The 17,895-nt window shown below is 33.7% G+C and overlaps 1 protein-coding gene across 1 annotated transcript in view; it reads right to left on the bottom strand.

Moving 5' to 3' along the window:
• LOC142337568 (uncharacterized) overlaps nt 1-17,895 on the bottom strand; it is a 128,881-nt gene that overhangs the window by 11,579 nt on the left and 99,407 nt on the right. The window contains exons 8-12 of the mRNA XM_075386896.1: nt 17,524-17,669; nt 16,700-16,900; nt 15,920-16,020; nt 15,342-15,539; nt 4,822-5,060 (exon numbers count right to left, since the gene is read on the bottom strand). Of these exons, the coding sequence (XP_075243011.1) occupies nt 4,822-5,060; nt 15,342-15,539; nt 15,920-16,020; nt 16,700-16,900; nt 17,524-17,669 (885 nt within the window). The remainder of the gene's footprint in view (nt 1-4,821; nt 5,061-15,341; nt 15,540-15,919; nt 16,021-16,699; nt 16,901-17,523; nt 17,670-17,895) is intronic.

Genomic DNA, 17,895 nt, shown 5'->3' with positions numbered 1-17,895 from the left:
AAAAACACAAAAAATTCAAGTATTTTTCAAAAAAAACTGGTGTATGAACGAAAAAATAGCCTCCAAAGCAATTAACTCAATGGAGTAAAAAATGATGCATTAGATTGATGAGATACGCCGATATCAAGAAAGCGAGCCAAGACGAACGGCAAAATCAACAACAACAAACATTAATTACATCAAAAAATTTGTCCGTTTTAAAAAACAAAACTTAATAACAAAGTCAAAATAGCGTCAGATAAAACAGAAAATAAACAAAATAACTTGTAATTCACCAGAAAAAATGGTTATTCACCAGTTCATAATAAAGCTTGGTAACAATTAGACAAAAAAGAACAAACTTTAATTTTAAAAAAAAATAATAAATTTCTAAGTAATGAAAACCGTTAGGAATCAACTAAAATATTCATAGGTTTACAATTTCCAATGCTTCTAAAGAAGGGAATTTAGAATTCTTGGTATTCAATTTTTTGTGCAGTTAAAAAAGAACAACAAATAGACAAGAAACTAAAAATCAATTAAAACTTGCCAGAAAATGCTTTGGAAGCCGTAAAGCCATACTTTGGCACGCAAAATATGATCAATTGCACCTTTTTCGAACACCGATACTGTATTATCTGGCCCCTCATTAATGAAAATAAGCAACAATTAGACAAAAAAAATGCAAATTTATGTAATACTTGTTTTCTTTCGAAAATTTATTTCCAAAGACATGAAAGCCATTAATTATAAAATGAAAAAGTTGAATAGGTTCGTCCATTCTTCTAAAGGAAGCCCTTGAGACCTGTAATTATCCAGAATATGTCCTACGTCTACAAAAAGAACGTCAAATATGACAAAAATCAAAAATCCATTTACTTTTGTGAAAAACCCGTGTGGAAGCCAGCAAAGTCATTACAAATTCTCTTAAAACATTAGATTTTGTGACACCAATCCCTTTTGACACCTTCCCTTGAAATGTATTATTTGACCTCTCATTATTGAAACTATGTAACAATTAGACCAAAAAGAAAAAAAGCAAGATTATGTAAAACTTGTTTTTATCGAAAAAAAATTGTTTCCAAAGACATGAAAGCCATTAATTTTAAAATAAAAAAATTGAATAGGTTCGTTTATTCTTCCAAAGAAAGCCCTCAGGACCTGCAATTAACCAGAACATGTCTTATGTCTAAAAAAGAACGTTAAATATGACAAAAATCAAAAATTAATTTACTTTTTTTTGTGAAAAACCAGTGTCGAAGCCAGTAAATTCATAACGAATTCTTTAAAAACATTATTCTGTGACACGGATCCCTTTTGACACCTTCCCTCGACAAAAAATGTCATCTCAAACCTTTAATTAACGAGACCAGGTAACAAACAGACAATAAAAAGAACAAAATTGCGAAGTTGAAATGTTTTTTTTTCATTTTGGAAAACAATTGTTTTCAAAGTCCTGAAAGCCATTATCTATCTTCTAATATCAGAACGTCGGCTCATCTACTCTTCCAGGAAAAGCAAATCAAACCGGGCATTGTACAGGAAATTTAATACGACTAAAAAGACAAAGTAAAAACGACACTTAAAGACAAAATTAAAAATTTCAAATAAATTCTTCGAGAAAGTATTGTCGAAGCGGTAAAAAACCACAATCAATATCTTTAAGGATTTAAATCTTATCAATTAAGCGTTATTTGAACGGAAAAAACGTGACAAATGAACTGAAAATGGCGTGATAATTTGACAAAATTAGAAAACTTGAAAAATGGGGAAATACCTAAAAATTAAAAAAAGTTTGAAATCTAGTAAAATCAAAGCCAGAACATCATAACTTAAGGCGTAAAACCGCAATAAAGACTTAATTTGAATTCAGCAGAAAGAAGGAGCACTCTTTGATTGCTGACACTCAGCTACAAGTTGACAAAAGTAAGAGAAAAATGGAGGCAAAGTTCAATAAGCCATTTCTTATTTAAAAATCAAATATTTTAAAAGTCAAAACGACCATAAACGACCACAAGCAATCAATTAGATAAATTAATTTCAAGCTAATTAGGAAGCCAATAGGACCTATCACTAGTGAGCTTTGATTTGAAATGTTCTGTTATTTAATTAATATAAAAAACATAAATCGAATTTTTTTAATAAAAAACCGACTCATGACAAACCGAATTAATTTTGGATCGTAACGGTCCAAGATTGGTACAGAACTAGTCCTGTTAGTTTTGATTGTCCTATAGGAAAATTTTATTTTTGGAATGTCCCTGATATAGATATTTTGTTTGTTAAAAAATCAAATTAAATGCTGCGTATTTAATAATCAACGAATAAAGTTAGCAAAAAACGGCAAAGTTTTATTTACAGAGCACTCTCAACGGAAGTTGAAGTGGAATTAGCCCTCTTTTCTGTCTACAAAGATTGTGTTAGTGGTGTTTGGGTGTGCACTTGCTGCAAATTTTATCAGAGTGGACTAAAGAAACTTATTTCGTGCTGTTTTTGATGAAAAAGTCTGAATTTTGTGAAATTTTTAGCCGGAATTTGTGACAAAAAAATTCAATGAAAATAGCCGACAATGTATTTTGTCTTTAAACGTAAAATCAACAACATTTTCATGAAAAAATTTATTAAATTTTATCAAAAAAATTGGCGAAATTTTATTCAAAAATTCCGAAAAAAGCTGAATGAATTCAACGAAATTGACTGAATGAAATCAACGGAATTCACTCTTTTTTCTCTAAAGTTTCAACCTCGATATCTCCCTGTCAAAAAAACGAAAATCGAGAAAATCTTTTTAATTCCATATTCTACGCTAGACAAGCTTTCTAATGATACCGGTCTCAACTCTCTACGATGAATATATCGATCGGCCAAAATTGACTGAACAAAAAAAACCCAGTTGAGTATATAATTCCTCCCCCCTCAAGAGGGGTCGGAACAATAAATCTAGCGCAGCTGTTTTTTAAGAGGGGCTCAAACAAAGCAAATACAATTGGACGCTAAACATTTTCATTCCTTCATCTAATTTTAATGTATATGAAACAACTAATTCCTTATCAGTAGCAAAAAATAAACATATACCTGCTACTCTGAGGGTAGAATATTAGTATCTTAAATAATTTCTTGAATAATTTAATTTGTAATTTGGCATTTTCAGTTAAAATAAAAGAAGCAGTTAGTTTGGTTTAGAAATTGCTTCAAAAATTTAGTTTTTTCCTGTTTTTCCGTTCGAAAGGGCTGTTGATGCCAATTTATCTTGACCACCGAAAGACTGAAAAAAATGAGATGCTGCACTAAAGTGAATGAGTTATTCCACTAAATAATATATTCATTAATCAATAAGGTAAGTTAACTAAGTTTTAAAGATTGCTCTCCTCTCTTTTTCCAACTTTATATCCTTTATTACATCTGCACAAGAACAACGTCGGTTGTGTATATTTCTTATTTTGATCATATGTCAATAAAACATAACAATAATTATTCCCGTTAAACAAAAATTTTGCCTTTTGTTTAAAAATATTGGTTCAAAAAATCGTTCGGGAAAAATTTTAGTTTTTGTAGCTATTGTTTTTGTTATCTAGTGAACTTTCAATTAAAAATAGTCGACTTCAATCTTTTATCTGCGTTGACATGAGCTGCAAAACTCCTTTTCCAAATTTTTCAAGAAAAAAATATCTCGGATTTCTGTTTTTTCAAGATGGAAGTGAAAATTATCTGATGTCGGTCAAAGTTTTTCGTGGGACAAAAAGTCACCGGCAAGAGCGCAAAATAAAACAGATTTTTTAAGAAACGCTGAGAATCGAGAACTATTTTCAACTACTCTATCCAAGAACAAGCTACTTTTTGTAATGTATTAATAAATTTGTCAGCACAACTGTTCGAAAATCTGCCAATGGGCGCCTTCGAATCATTTTCAGGTGTCGTTGTATTTGTGTATTTCGAAAATCAAAGTCCAAATAAAAACTGAACGCCCCTTTTTGTTTTTATTTGTCAGAGAACTTTGTTATATGATGATTCAAAAACATTTAATTACCAGTGTTAAATCAGTACAGCAAAACTGTTTTTGAAGTTGTAAAAAGAAGATGGATTTAACACTTTTATATTTAACAGTCCCAAATTTTCCGCAACCGCATATATGTGATCCCCTTAATCGTTTCTTTTTACATCATTTTGATCGGACGCTTTTATCAGGTTTTAAATTAAAAAAATCTCTGAGGTTAGTTTTTGCTCTTTTGAATCCTGTATTTACGGAGGACAGCATGGCTTGATATTCAGTCAAAAATTCTTTGTTGATTTTCTGAAAATCGAGAGTAGTGTGGTTTTTCAAATTTGAAAGATGCCAAAACTCTGACTTTAAACAAGAAAGAATTTTTCTTTAAGAAGATAGAACTTATTATTTTTTTACAGCGATAAATTTATATAACGCGACTGGTCAACTTGCTCCTGTAGAAGGAGTATTATTTTATTTGTATAATTGGGGTTACGCATCTTTGAAAAAATAGAAGTTTTCCTTCTGTTTAATTTTTTATTTGACATTATTAGCGAACACAGGAGTATTCGCACAAATTTCGCTGCAGTTTTTAAGTATATTTGTTCAAAAAATCTGATACAAACGTTTTTAAGACAAATTTTGCTATTAAAATTATGTGAATTCTTTCAAGAACTTTCATAGTATGAGAAATTTTACCTCCCTTATTTAAAGAATATTTTTTTATTCTTAGTTTGACATTTAAGACCTATTTCCATTCTAACACGCTTTTTAACTTTTTTCGATAGAGAAGTTTGTTAAAAAGTGCATCCACAAAGCTTTAGCTGGATCATTCAAGACTCCAAAAGTTTAACTTTTACCTGGGCTTTTGCTTTGGCACTGGTGATATTTGTAGTTCCAGAAGCAGAAGTAGTAGTAACAGTGGTATTTGTAAGTTTAGAGTACTGGATTTGTTTTGAGAACTGTTCCAGTGCCTGTATCTGGTCCTGGAGGAACTTCAGTTGTCTCTGGTAGCTCTCTTCACCAGTGTTGTTTGATGATGAGGATCCAGTGGCTCCAGATTGGGTTCCGGAATTGCCAGATGATTTGCCCTGGCCATCTAGAATAGGAGTTTCATCAAATAGGTATTAATTATGAAATTTTTTTCTGAGGTCGCAATAAAGTGTTGGTGAAATTTTTCTTTCAATTTGGGTTTTTATTTGAAACTCATATCAGGTCTTGATTTAACTGCATGATTACTGCCCTAGTTATTCAGTTAGTTCAAAACTGCTGATTGATATCTGTGATTATGAAACGTGAAAATTGAAACCCAGATAGTCGATCGCGCACAAGTTGATGTTTACGATCATTTTAGTATCATAATCTTTGCCCTTTGAAAGAGTTTCTGAAATCGATTCGGCTACATGCTGCTATGCTTTTATACTCGCAAAATATAGTGAAAGTAAGCTTTTATCTTTTTTCCACAAAAACTCAAAAAATAGACTTCGCCGGTCAAATTTCAGTTTTGAGAATCTTGATTAGTCATTGAAATCTCTTAAAATGAAAATTATGATATCCCGCATGACACCACAGTGTCTTTACTATTCTTGTGGTGTGTATCTCTTTTAAAAATCTACAGCGACAAAGCTGTGAAATTAAACGCAACTGAAGTTCAAACGGAGTCCATACTGTCTAATATCCCCACGAGTCTATTATGTGAACAAACAAGCGTTCCGCAATTACGCATGAATTCGTTTCATCATCCTAGTTTGTATTCCTTCCATCAAGGCTCCCACGAAGAGAGTGAGAAGGATTGAACTTCTAATTTGACAGCTAATTAGCATAATTCAGCCTGTCCAAACTCTTGATGCTAACCCTCACTTTTCAAACCATTGTGCCCCCTATTTTCTTTATCTCCCCACCCCAGCTTTGGGGTAAAACCATGCACGTATCTGCATGAATTAAGTCCCATGGGATAAGTTGAAGCTGTCGTCTGCCTAATTAGACTTGATGAACGCAACGTAGACCCATTTCTCAAATTTTCTTATAGCTAAAAATGCAGAATTGTTAGTGAACTTAGTACCGCCTTGCGAAATTTTTAGGGAAATTGACGTGCTAATTTGAAATATTTTAATAAAAGACGTCGCATTTTACATGCACGCAAGTGCCAACAAATGGACAGCACAATTTATCAGGATTAAAAATTGAAAACAGTGAACTTGTGAAGACAGTTCTTGTTTTTATCAAACTAAATAAGCTTTTCTTCTTATTCTTGAAGTCTGTTATAAAGTTTAAATGTGAAAGACACAGCATGTACTTCAGAAGTAATTTGTATCTTTAGAAGAACTTGGAGCCTTCAATTTCGACATCAAATATTGTAGAAAAAAAGTTAAAATGTAATTGTTTGCATTCAAACGAAGTCTGTAACTATAATATTAGTCTTGTGGTTTTTTTACTTTCGGCTTACTAGACTCTAAGTATGAAATTCACCAAAATTGTTTTGACAAATTCGAGGTGTGAAGGGCTGTTCTTCAAGTTTTAGAGTTTGACCGCCACTGCACCCGAATCCCCACCACCTGCACAGCGTTCCACCCGTAACCCAGCGCGCTCGACATCCCCCCCCCCCCCCCAGTGAGCTCCTCACCTCAATAACCCTCACGGCGCTCACCCCACCTCTGGTAATATAAAAAGCTAGCCTCCCTAAACCGCAGCTTGCTACTAACGAAGCCAACTGCTCGCCAGTCGCTTTTTTGAGAGCAATTCGCCCGACGTTAGTCGGTTCTGTTTTTGATTTCTGACTTTAACCCTTAACAAGCTGGTCATAACAGACCTTTACTCATTTTTTAATAAAAAAACATAGCAGAACAAGTCTCGAATTACAATTCAAAGAATTGAGCGATCTAAATACCTGGCATTTAGCTTCCTTACTGTAATATCAAACTATGAAGTCGACAAATCTCACAGCCCTTGGTGCTCGAGGGCAAAAATTGAATTTGTCAAAAAAATTCCCAAAAGTCAGTTTTGTAAAGGAAAAACCATAAAAAGTATTTGGGCCAAAAGCTTAGCCACAGTATATAAAAACCCTTTAAAAGCAATAAAATACCCATTAGCAACTTAATGACAGAAAAAGGCATGATAAAACTTCAAATGAAGGCAAGTTTCACAATTTCACTTTGACCTTCTAAAAACAAACGGTATCTCACTCAGCGAGAATTTTGCTTAAAATTGGATAAATCGACAACAATTAAACGGCACCAGAAGGACAATGAGAGCAGTCATTTTGGAAAATAAGAGAAGGCAAAAAGAAAGAGGCAAGACTCAAAAACAAGTAATTTTGAAAAAAACATTTGGTGAAAATCGTAAAAACAATTTCTATCATTTGAAGCAACTAATTAGATTAACATATGTCTCATTAGCAACCAATCAAACCAGTGATTAATGGGACTAAGTAGTAAGACGACAAAAAATAAAAGAATTCTCGCAAAAACTCCAAAATGAACTAGAATTTTTGGAGACAAATATGGTATAAGCCCAAGAAAACATTAGCTAAGTACTAAAATAATTACTTCGATAAACCTAATCCTCAACAGAAAGCGCTAACAATAAATGATTAGACAGCCTTAAGTACAACGCTAAACATGCAACGCTTAAAAATTGGCTGATGTTTTTTTTGAAGAAGAAGAAGAACCTCATATAAATCATAGAAAGCATTAGCTGAAATAAGACAATAAAGTGAAAAACATGAACTCCCAAAATTCTTGAAAGCAAATAGTGTGAAAGTCATAGAAAGCATAAGATTCTAAAAGAAACAATTAAATCGAGTAACTTCATCCCAAGTGATAAGACAACATAAAACAGAAACTCGCAATTTGAGACTTTTTAAAATTTGTCAAAACAAATAGTGTCAAAGTTATGAAAACCACCAGCTATTAACTCTAATCAGTTTTAAGATTCGTTTGTTCCTCGTTAATCACCAAGGAGACCTGTCAGTAATAATACTAAGTAATCAGACGACAGCCTTTAAAATTAAGGGCAAAAATTAAAAATTCGCTTATATTTTATGACAACAAATAGTGTCAGTCATAAAAAACATTAGTTGTTTGTCGCGGAATTAAAACAATAGCAAACAGGTGCAATTATAACACACAGGTAGTATATTAAAAGAAATCAGGAGAAGGAAACCTGAAAACAGAAGTCAAATTAACGCAAACCAAAAAATCTATCTCAATAAACAAAGCTTCAAAAAGTCACTGCAAACACCAATTTCTCACTCCTTACTACTACTAGTTTTTCTATCTCTTTACTACTCCAGCGTTACTAAATTCGGCATTCTAGTTTGACTTTTCATTGGCGCGAATAAGCTGAGAAAAATGCGAACATATCTAAAAAAGACAGCGCATTAATTCAATCTATATCCTTTGAATTTTAAAAAATAATTTGACTGCCCATTTTTAGCTTACTTTGGTGAATGAAGCTTCTTTTTTGAAAGAAAAACTAATGCCTTATTGATTTACATTCAGAAATGATTTACCTTCGGAAACATGAAAAGAGGAAGTGTCATTAAGTTTGCGAAAATTGAAGTGGTTTTAGAATACTATTGAACGTTTTTAGCGGAATTAATTTACTTTAAAACCAAATTGCAAAACTTGTGAAATTTAGAAAAGTCAGTATCACGCCGTAATACATTGCAAAGGCATTTCCTGGGAATAATAAATTGAGCGTGAACTGTTTCCATTCAACTTTAGCTACCACCTTCCCCTACCTCCTGGTGTATTTGGGGAAACAATTACTGAAAAAAAAATTAATTTTGAAATTAAAGTTTCGGTCAAGACTTATTCAAAAACAGAAATCATCAATACATGTTTATAATTTACATTTCTCTTTTCAAGAATTAAAATATTTATCAATTTACCTCATAGAATTTGAAATTTCAAGGCGGTTAGGGTTGAATAAATTGTTTCCCATATTCAATTTGAGAATAATTTTTTTCACCAGGTTTAATTATCCTAAAATTGAACGAATTCTTTGCCAGTTTCCCAAAATCTTCCAAATTTTTTTTTCACTTTTTTAAAACAATCTGATGAATACATTGTTTTTATGGGCTGTTTTTTTGCTAAAAATCTTTTTATTCCAATAAGCAACAATTCCTTAAAACTGCTGTGAAATTTTTCAATAAACTGATCGATTTTTCGATCTTAATGAAAAAAGCCACCATCTTAGTGAAAAAAGCCACCAAACAAGGCCGGAAAACATCAAGATATGTATATATCTACTAGACTTTTAAAAGCGTGGCGAGGTATCACGAAAAAGATCTTGGCAAAATAATTAGGAAAGTTGAACCATAACATGGCAATCAATTTATGAGAATTAAATTGCACGATTAGACCAGATTTTTTATCAGTTCATCAAAGTTTCGCAAAACAAGAGGTAATTAGCAAAATAATTTTATTGGTGTATAATTCAGTAGGCATGAATTGAAAAAATCCTTTCAGTAGGCATGAATTGAAAAATAATAGCTCAACAATAGCATTTCAAATTTTTTCAAGTTTTTCTATCACTTTTCATGCTTAAACTTTCTGACAAGTTCTTAGTTTCATTGGGAGTAAAAAAAATGAAGTCACGTCAAGGTTTATTGAATTTAAATTCACTGGGAATGTGAAAACACTTAGAATACAACATTGTAAGTCTTCGTCGCTTTTTTCGCACATTATATGCCCAGTAAGGCGGTAGAACGGTCTAGGCTTGTTTTCGAAGAAAAGACATTTTTTAAATCTTGTTGGCAGAATTCTGTTTTCTTAACATTTTTGTTTTAGAAAAAAAAATGTTTGTTTCCTGATCATGTTCGGAACAATTGAGAAAAATTTTTGACCTAATATATTCTGGATATAAAATTCGCCAACAATTGTGTTCAATTATGTTGTATAAACCCTTCTCTGGTTCAAGTTCTCTCTCGGGATTCAAAAACTGAATGAAATGAGCCCTGACCAGTCATTTGCTTGTTCTTTAAGCACCCCCACCCATTCTAACTACAACTAAATTTGACCCCATTCCTATTCCTTCCCACACTGGTTGTAGGCTGAATAGCTGGTTAGAAAAATGGGTGGAGGGAACATTTGACACTTGATTTAGTTTGAAGTGACATTTTAGACATCTCAGTTGGAAAAGGGTGAATTCTGCTTTTATTTCATTCAGACAACATCTTTCTCTTTTTCCCTTTATCCTCACCAGCTAATTTGCCCTAATGGTTCCCTCATAATAGATTGAATGCTTTTCCGTTTTCTCTTACTGTATTATAAGCGACCATTTATCAAATACAGAAACACAGCGGTCTAATTCCTGATCAAGTAAAAGATTAAACGGAAATTCTGCTCTATCGCATTCAAGTTTTTTTCTGAAAAAATCTCGTAATTGGACTGATATTGATACCTGCCTAAGTCATCCTTACTCATACTAAGATTTAGAGGTCAGTGTTTGTAAACTAAGTCTCCTTTCACTTGATTACTCGACTTGGCGGGCGTAAAAAAATTAAGCCCACGCTGTGGCCCTAAAAACGCATTACGCTGTAAAAAGCGGAAAATGTACGACAGCAAAAAGCCATAATTTAAATGAAGTTTTCAATGAAGCAAGCGATGACGTTTGTTCACATATCCTAGAGTGCGACTAGTCAGAGAAAATTCAGCGTGCTCTTTTGAGGATAGTGAGCTTAGTCTCAAACAGTTGGTCGATGTTTCAGTTTTTTTTTGAAATGGAATTCGGAAAAGTTGAAACAGTTTTTAATTTTGCATTAAAACTGATCGAATTTCAAAGCCATTAACTATAATTTACTTTTCCTGTACAAGACGGTACAAATCTTACTGTATTTCTGTTCTAAATCAAAAAAAAATTTTTCTTTCTATTCAATTATTTAGAATGATTTGATAAAACAGAAACGCAATAGATATAAGTCATAGTTAACCGCAATCAATTAGTTTTCAGAGTGCGAAAGAAACAAAAACATATAAAAAATTAATGGTTTGTTAAAGAACAGATCAAATCTAAGGAAGGAGAAAAAATTTATAAACCATTTTATTTCACTTCATGACTTTTTTCTGAAAAAATAAAAACTTAAGGAAGCACTAATAAATTCTTGATCGTGGATTGCAGCAGGAATGAATTGAAGTCGACAAAAACAGTTTTAAATTTGAAAATCAGTATCATAGAACTAGTCAAAACTGCTTTTAATGAATTTAGTTTTTCTTAAGCTTTGGTCTCGGATTTGCAAACATTAATAATTGACGATAAAATGAAATCAGATCAGTTTATAGAGTAAGAGTTCAACAATTTCTTACAAAAATATCGCAATTACCTAAAAACTACTACCAACTTAATTGCAGCATTAACTTCTATTTTCATTATGTTCCAGAAATATAAGTTCGAATGTATGTTAGCTTTCTTAAGGTAGAAAGACCAGCAAGCCTTAAGTAAACAGGAAGCATTAAGATGTTCATAAAATCAAAAGAGACCAAATTATTCTCGTTGACAAAGTTGAGCTTTTTGGAATATAAGGCCTATGTATCGAATGGTTTCGCACGAATCATTCAGGTTTTATACTATTAAATAAAATGACACCTATTCAACGACTAAAGTAGTGAGTACAAGAACGCCTCAGAGTTCAGTATTAAGACTGTTGTTATTTCTGCTTTATATCATTGATATGGCTTACTTTTGTGGAGAATGTTAAGGTATCTGTCATAAAAGTGGAGCGCTTATATAGCGCTTAATTTTTTGCAACTTTTTCATTAGAATAACAATTGAGCGCGCTGGGTTGCGGGTAGACCAATGTGCATGGGGTGAGGGTTGGGAGTGGATGTGGGGGAGGGAATCAATATCTAAGAACCGTTCCCACCATGAAATTACGTCTCCAAAACAGTTTCGGTAAATCACATACGTAGTCTTGTAAACTGAAAGGCTCTGAGAGAACATAATGCCCTCTGGTCGTTACTTGTTTATCCCGTTTTGAAGAGAACAAGTCAAAAAAGTCACACAAAAAACTGTCGAGCAAAAATTTGCTTGAAAAAATGCCACATGACTAATATAATTGCTACAAACCTCTTTTGAGAGCAATAAAAAGCTGAGCTATAATGACTAAGAGCTATAATGACATTTAGAAAACAAACTTATCAAAGGACCCGAAAAAGTAAGAATCAAAATCGAATTGCCACTATGAGAAAAAAGTGTACAAACACCAATTTCTCACTTTACTTCAAATTTTTGAAAAACAATTGCACCTCGGAACCGCTTGATTTCCGCTGTTTAGGGACGAAAATCGCAACTCATATCTGATTTTTCTTAAAAAAGACAAAACAGCGCTCCAGTACATCTTAAATTCGTTGAATTGTAAAAAATATTTTGAAAAGTAATAGGAAACGAAAACAGCTCAGGTGAATTTGCATACTTCTAGTACGCCTGTACACGTATAGCTTGTTACTTTCAAGGTAACCGCAATAATTGGGTTCCATAAGGTTGGCAACCTTTCAATTTGTGAGATTGAAAAACTAAAGTACCCTCTGAAATGTAAATGCATTAGGGATGTTTTTTGAAATCATGGCTCGTGTTCCGCCTCATACTTTGAAAAGAGATTATTTCTTTTATCTTCTGTCATATATTTTAAAACCTTTTCTCGCTCTTCGTTGATTTTAGACATCCTTTTACTTTTCATAAGCGTCAACATTTTTCAATTCAAGTAAAACTGGAGAGAGTGAACAAATTTATAATGGCACCAGTTATAACTTATAACCTATCAACCACAATCTTTTTCAGTTTCTCTTTTTCTCTCTGCCTCGCTCTTTATATTCCCATTTTGTCCCCGGGGGCAGAAAATAAGAGCAAATGGAGGGCAGAAAACAAGGAAGGAAAAAGGCAGTAGTTGTGAAAACAACCACTACATTTCCCAACCACGGCTATCTTATGACTTAGTACCTCGCGTTACGAATTCCCCCGTTTCCCCGATTTTCATTAAAAATTACACCAACTTTTGCCCGCAATCTATAATATGCCCGTGCCCTCTTGCCCACCTCTTTCCCCCTCCCTCCTCGATTGCTCATTAGCCCAATTTAGTCCACCCCGAGTTGAGTAATGGAGCTGAATAGGTGTGAGAGCAAGCGTCGAAATTGGCCCATCAATTGAAAATAATATTGAGGTGAAAAATTGAAAACCAAAAGAGCAAAATCAAATTTGATACGTGCTTCCAAACCCTTTAGTTAAGAATTCTGGAATACTTGTCTGGAGTAAATATGGAAATGAAAACGTAATTTGGAAATTTTTGCCTTAATCTACAAATGGGTGTGCAAACAAGGCATTGATCCCATTTTATTTTGATGCTGCAAATAAAATTCCCGGTTGAATTTTTTGCAACAAATTATACCAAAAATCCCCTCAAATTACAAGTTTCACTCACGGCATGAAAAAAAAACACTGATCAACTTTGTCTATGTTACTTGCTGCTGTATAGCGCTTAACTTGTTAAGAATCAAGCAAAATTTGAATGTTCTCATTTGTTTTCATGAAATTACATTTGATAAATAGTGCAGACTTTTTTGAGGTGAAAATTTATAAATATTGGGATGGAAATGATGGTAGACGGAAATGATGTGTCTGCAAGTTATGATTGAGTAGTTCCTGTGGGATAGGAGTATTGGGAGTAGGACAGTTAATTGGCCACCATATGCTTTCTTTCATTCATTCATCACTCCAATATACAATTCTAATGGCTGTGATAAGACAAAAGGCTGCCTTATTTCCATTCTCATTTCAACTCACTTTAATTACTTGCACATTGCTCCGCCTCACTAATTAGTTTCACTAATCGCAAAACGGCTATTTTTGAAAATAAAAAAAATATCGCAAAACTTGGTACTTGGAGTTTTCAATAAAACATAGCTGTAGTTGAAGTAATCAAAATGCACGCCAGAAACGTGAAGAATATTAATTATACAATGTGACGCCAAGTTTCGAAAAGACGCAATAATTTGCCAATTTTTATAGTTCTTGTATACCTTTATAGTTAAAACACGCCAAAAAAGGAGAATACAAAATTAGGAGGCTTCGGTAATATTTAATTACGAGAAGCGTTCTCATGCCGCCTATGAGGCCTTTGCTCTATTTAATTTTCGGAGCTGTAACTTCGGGGGAAAGTTGATGGCAAAAATTACTTTCTAAAAAACTGAGTTTTTTCTAAAAAGTATAGTTTTATCCTTTCCTTTTGGAAACTCCGTGTAACAGGTGATAATTAACGTTTTTTGCCTTTCTGGCGTGTACTTTGATTGCTTTAACTGCAGCTATCAGTTTTTTTAGAACGTTATTATAAAATAACCTTTTCCTTTTAAAAATAACTTTCTAAACAAACTTTTTAAAAATGATATCTGTAGTTAAAGCAATCAAATTACACGCCAAAAACGCAAAGAACGTTAATTCCCATGCGACGCGAAGTTTCCAAAAGGAAAGGATAAAATTGACAAAAAGTGGAGGGAATTTTAATTACGTGAAGCGTTCTAACGTCGGCAAAGAATTCCTTGTTCAATTCAATTTTGTAGCTTAAATTCCGGAGGAAAAATGATTACAAATGATTTATTTATTAAAAAAATTATTTTATTCAAGCAATTTAAAAAATACACTTCTGAGTGGACCTCAAAGTACTAATTTTGAGAAAAAAGTCATTCGCAACGACGTAGTTTCAGAAGCTAACATTTAACGAGTTATTACCACAAAAGAAAAGAGCGACGATTTTATAGCACAATTGATCAAACTAACAGTTGTATTATTTCAATGATCAATGTCTTAGCCATTATTATCAAGTGTAATCAAGTTAAATCATAGCGCAATAACCTAATGTAAGCAGTTGTTACAAGTTTCAATCTATTTTTGGAGCACATGCTTCCAAAATCAAAGTGAGCACATTTTTTGTCCGAAATCTGAAAACCCAGCGATGTCGAGCAAATATTTCGCATGTATTTGCTCCGATTGGGCCCGATAACTGCATTACTGACCGTTAATATATATGTATATATTGGCAGAAATAAGAGCCGATTAAGTTTACTCGGATTATAAAATCGGTTTTCTAATCTGAATACATGTGCGAGAGCGTTTCAAAACGGAATTGCCTCACACTTTGATTTCTGTTGCCATTGAGAATAAGTACTACCATTTAAGGTAAATGAGAATGATGCTCAATGTATTATAAAAGCAAAATCCGAGCGATAAGTGATCAATGTAGTTAAGAGATTGTTAAAAGCCATTTTGGTAAAAAAAGAGAAAGAATCCGATATCCTTTAACGTGTCAATATTTACATAGGCAACAGTCTGTTATGTGGCGCTTTTAGTCAGTGACCTCAATTTGAATAACAGAATCTCTAAAAAAACTAGCCTCTGTTTGTGGATGATGACTGTGGTTGTTGTTTTTGCCTCTTGGATAATTTCTCCAACCTCAGTCTCAGTTTCATCAGCTCCTTTCCGAGTATCTCGATCTCCTGCTGCTGTTGCGCACTGTGGTCTGAGTCACACATTTTGTAGTCCACTGCTGAGAAGTGAGGAGATGCAGGAATAGCTGCACTCGGATCACAACCTGAAAAGTGATAATTGGGAAATGTCTTTCTTATTTCCCTGGCAGAACATTTTTGTCAGCCTCAAGTTTTCCTCATTAATTAGCATTGCAAAAACTTACTTTCAATGAAAAAAATCTTCGAAACATTAGATTATTATTTTCTAAATTTTAAGCCAACATAATTTCAATGTTGCCGCTAAGGAAGCAATTTCACTGTGCATCGCTGAAAGGGTTGCAAATTTTCAATCTGAAGTGGTGGGGCAAATTTGTGTAAATCCTCAACCTGGGAAAATTCCCGTTCATGCACAATTCACTTTAATGCAATAGGTGAAGCTTCAAAATCATTCACATGTGACTACAGTCAGTGATGCTTTCATCTTTTTGTTTGAAGATAGAGCGACCTGAAGTGAGTTTTCCGAGATTGCCTCCTCCGCTGGTGAGACTGCCCGCCTCCTCTGCACCCGTGCTCCCTCCCCCATCTGTAATTGCCCCGCTCGGCTGACTACAAACATCAAAAGGCAACTTAAAGATATAACATTTTGAATAAGATTTCTCTGAAAGTGTTGAAAACATGGCATACAAGTGTATCGGCTTATGGTTCTTAATTAAACTGATCATCCCTTAGTTAATACCCATAAGCTTTTACACTTTTGCTCCATACTTTTACACTTTTAATCATTGTTTCAATACTGGCAGATAAATCTCATCGAAAATTTTGATATCAATATCTCAAATTAGAACGGTCGAATTAAAAGAAACCTTACGCTTGCCTATTGATGAGAAAAGAAAATTTTATATATAGGGAGAAAGCAAAGCTCTTCAACAGTTTTCTAGTTCACGATACCTGAGAGTGTGAACTATACCTCAGAAGTATAATAAAGTAAATAAAGTAAATAAATAAAGAAATTGTTTAATATTGTATGTAAACCTTATTTAGTAGCCTCTTCTGTTATTGATTTATAACAATGTGTGATAAACCATTCTTTCAAAAAACATCCCGCAGTAAGAATAGTCGTTTGAAAATATTGCAAGGTTATTCAAGAGAAGAGTATATCTTATATCTAATTATTCAGGCCTATTTTATTTCCGATTTTAAACAAAATTCATATCAATCAATTTTTTCTGTAGAATTATAAAATCTCCATGTTTGGAATGAGCATCCGATAACTCAACTCCCGTACCCGGTTTCCGACACTCCAGTGGATCCCTGATGTCCCAGTTCTCTGACGGGTGTGCCAGCACCTCCCCCAGTGGTGCTATTGGTGGCATTCTCTTCGTCATAGTCCACAACTGTGTCCAGTCGGGGCTGGTAGGGTGCGTAGGAGGAGTGCTGCTGGCCCAAAGAATATGAGGGGTAAATGCGATCGGAGCCGGTTGGAACACTAGAACACAAATTTGGCCCTATAAGTAGGAACGAATTGTTTCTTTTTTCACGCTAAGGAAATGTTGCTTTTCTATTGATGGTGAGTATTGTATTATTGTTAATTGTTTGCACAGTAGCCATGCACGTGACTCTCTTCCCATAACCGACTTTTCACCCGGTAGGTGTTGTTCTAGCCTTAAGTTGATACTCTCTCTCTCTATACGATTAATCTAAGTATGAAAAGTCACATGCTTTGGTGATCCATTAACTATTTATGGACACTAGAACTCAACATTTTCCCTTAAAGCTATTGGTTGTTAAATTTATGTACTTTTTGAAATGGCTATTTAAAAACAGACATCTAGTTAGAATTCCGGTCGAACAGTCCATTTCCTAAAACGGTAGAAGATGATCAGAAACTCTGAAAAACGATCAAACTGTTCGATAACCTTACCGTTTTTGACGAAAACAAAGTCTGCCATTTTTTACCACAGTTTCCTCCAGGGTTCAGTAATTTAATAGCTCTTTGTGTTAGAGGTTAAATGATAGAGGGGTGCAACGATAGAGGGGTTAAATGATGTGGTGTTAAAATATGCGGGGTTAAATGAATCGGGGTGAAAAGAAGTAGAATCTTTATTTTACCTGGGATAATCACATGGCAGTTCGGCCTCTACAGTGAGCAATTCATCCTCCTCCCCCATTTCGTTCCTGCCTCTGTACTGACTGATGGCTATGTTGGTTGTGTCTGGACTGTTGGCTGACAAGTTCTGAATCAGACTGTTCTTCTCCTGTACAGGATTGAGCAATCATGATTACGAACATAAATAATGAAAGGTTAATCAATTATTTAGATTTTAGCCAAAGTTTTACAATTCACGTGCCTCTAAAATGCCCCGTAAGTAAATATATTTCTGGTACAAAAAATTTCTTTTACGTCGCAAACAGTCTTAATTAAGAGAAAATAACAGTGCCATTTTCGTCAATTTAATCAACAGTAGAAACGCATTTTCGGTT

Source organism: Convolutriloba macropyga, chromosome 4 (genome assembly GCF_964194025.1).
Source record: "Convolutriloba macropyga chromosome 4, txConMacr16.3, whole genome shotgun sequence".
Classification (NCBI taxonomy): Eukaryota; Metazoa; Xenacoelomorpha; order Acoela; family Convolutidae; genus Convolutriloba; species Convolutriloba macropyga.
The sequence above is the reverse complement of the archived record's forward strand: the minus strand, read 5'-3'. Positions and strand labels throughout refer to the sequence as shown.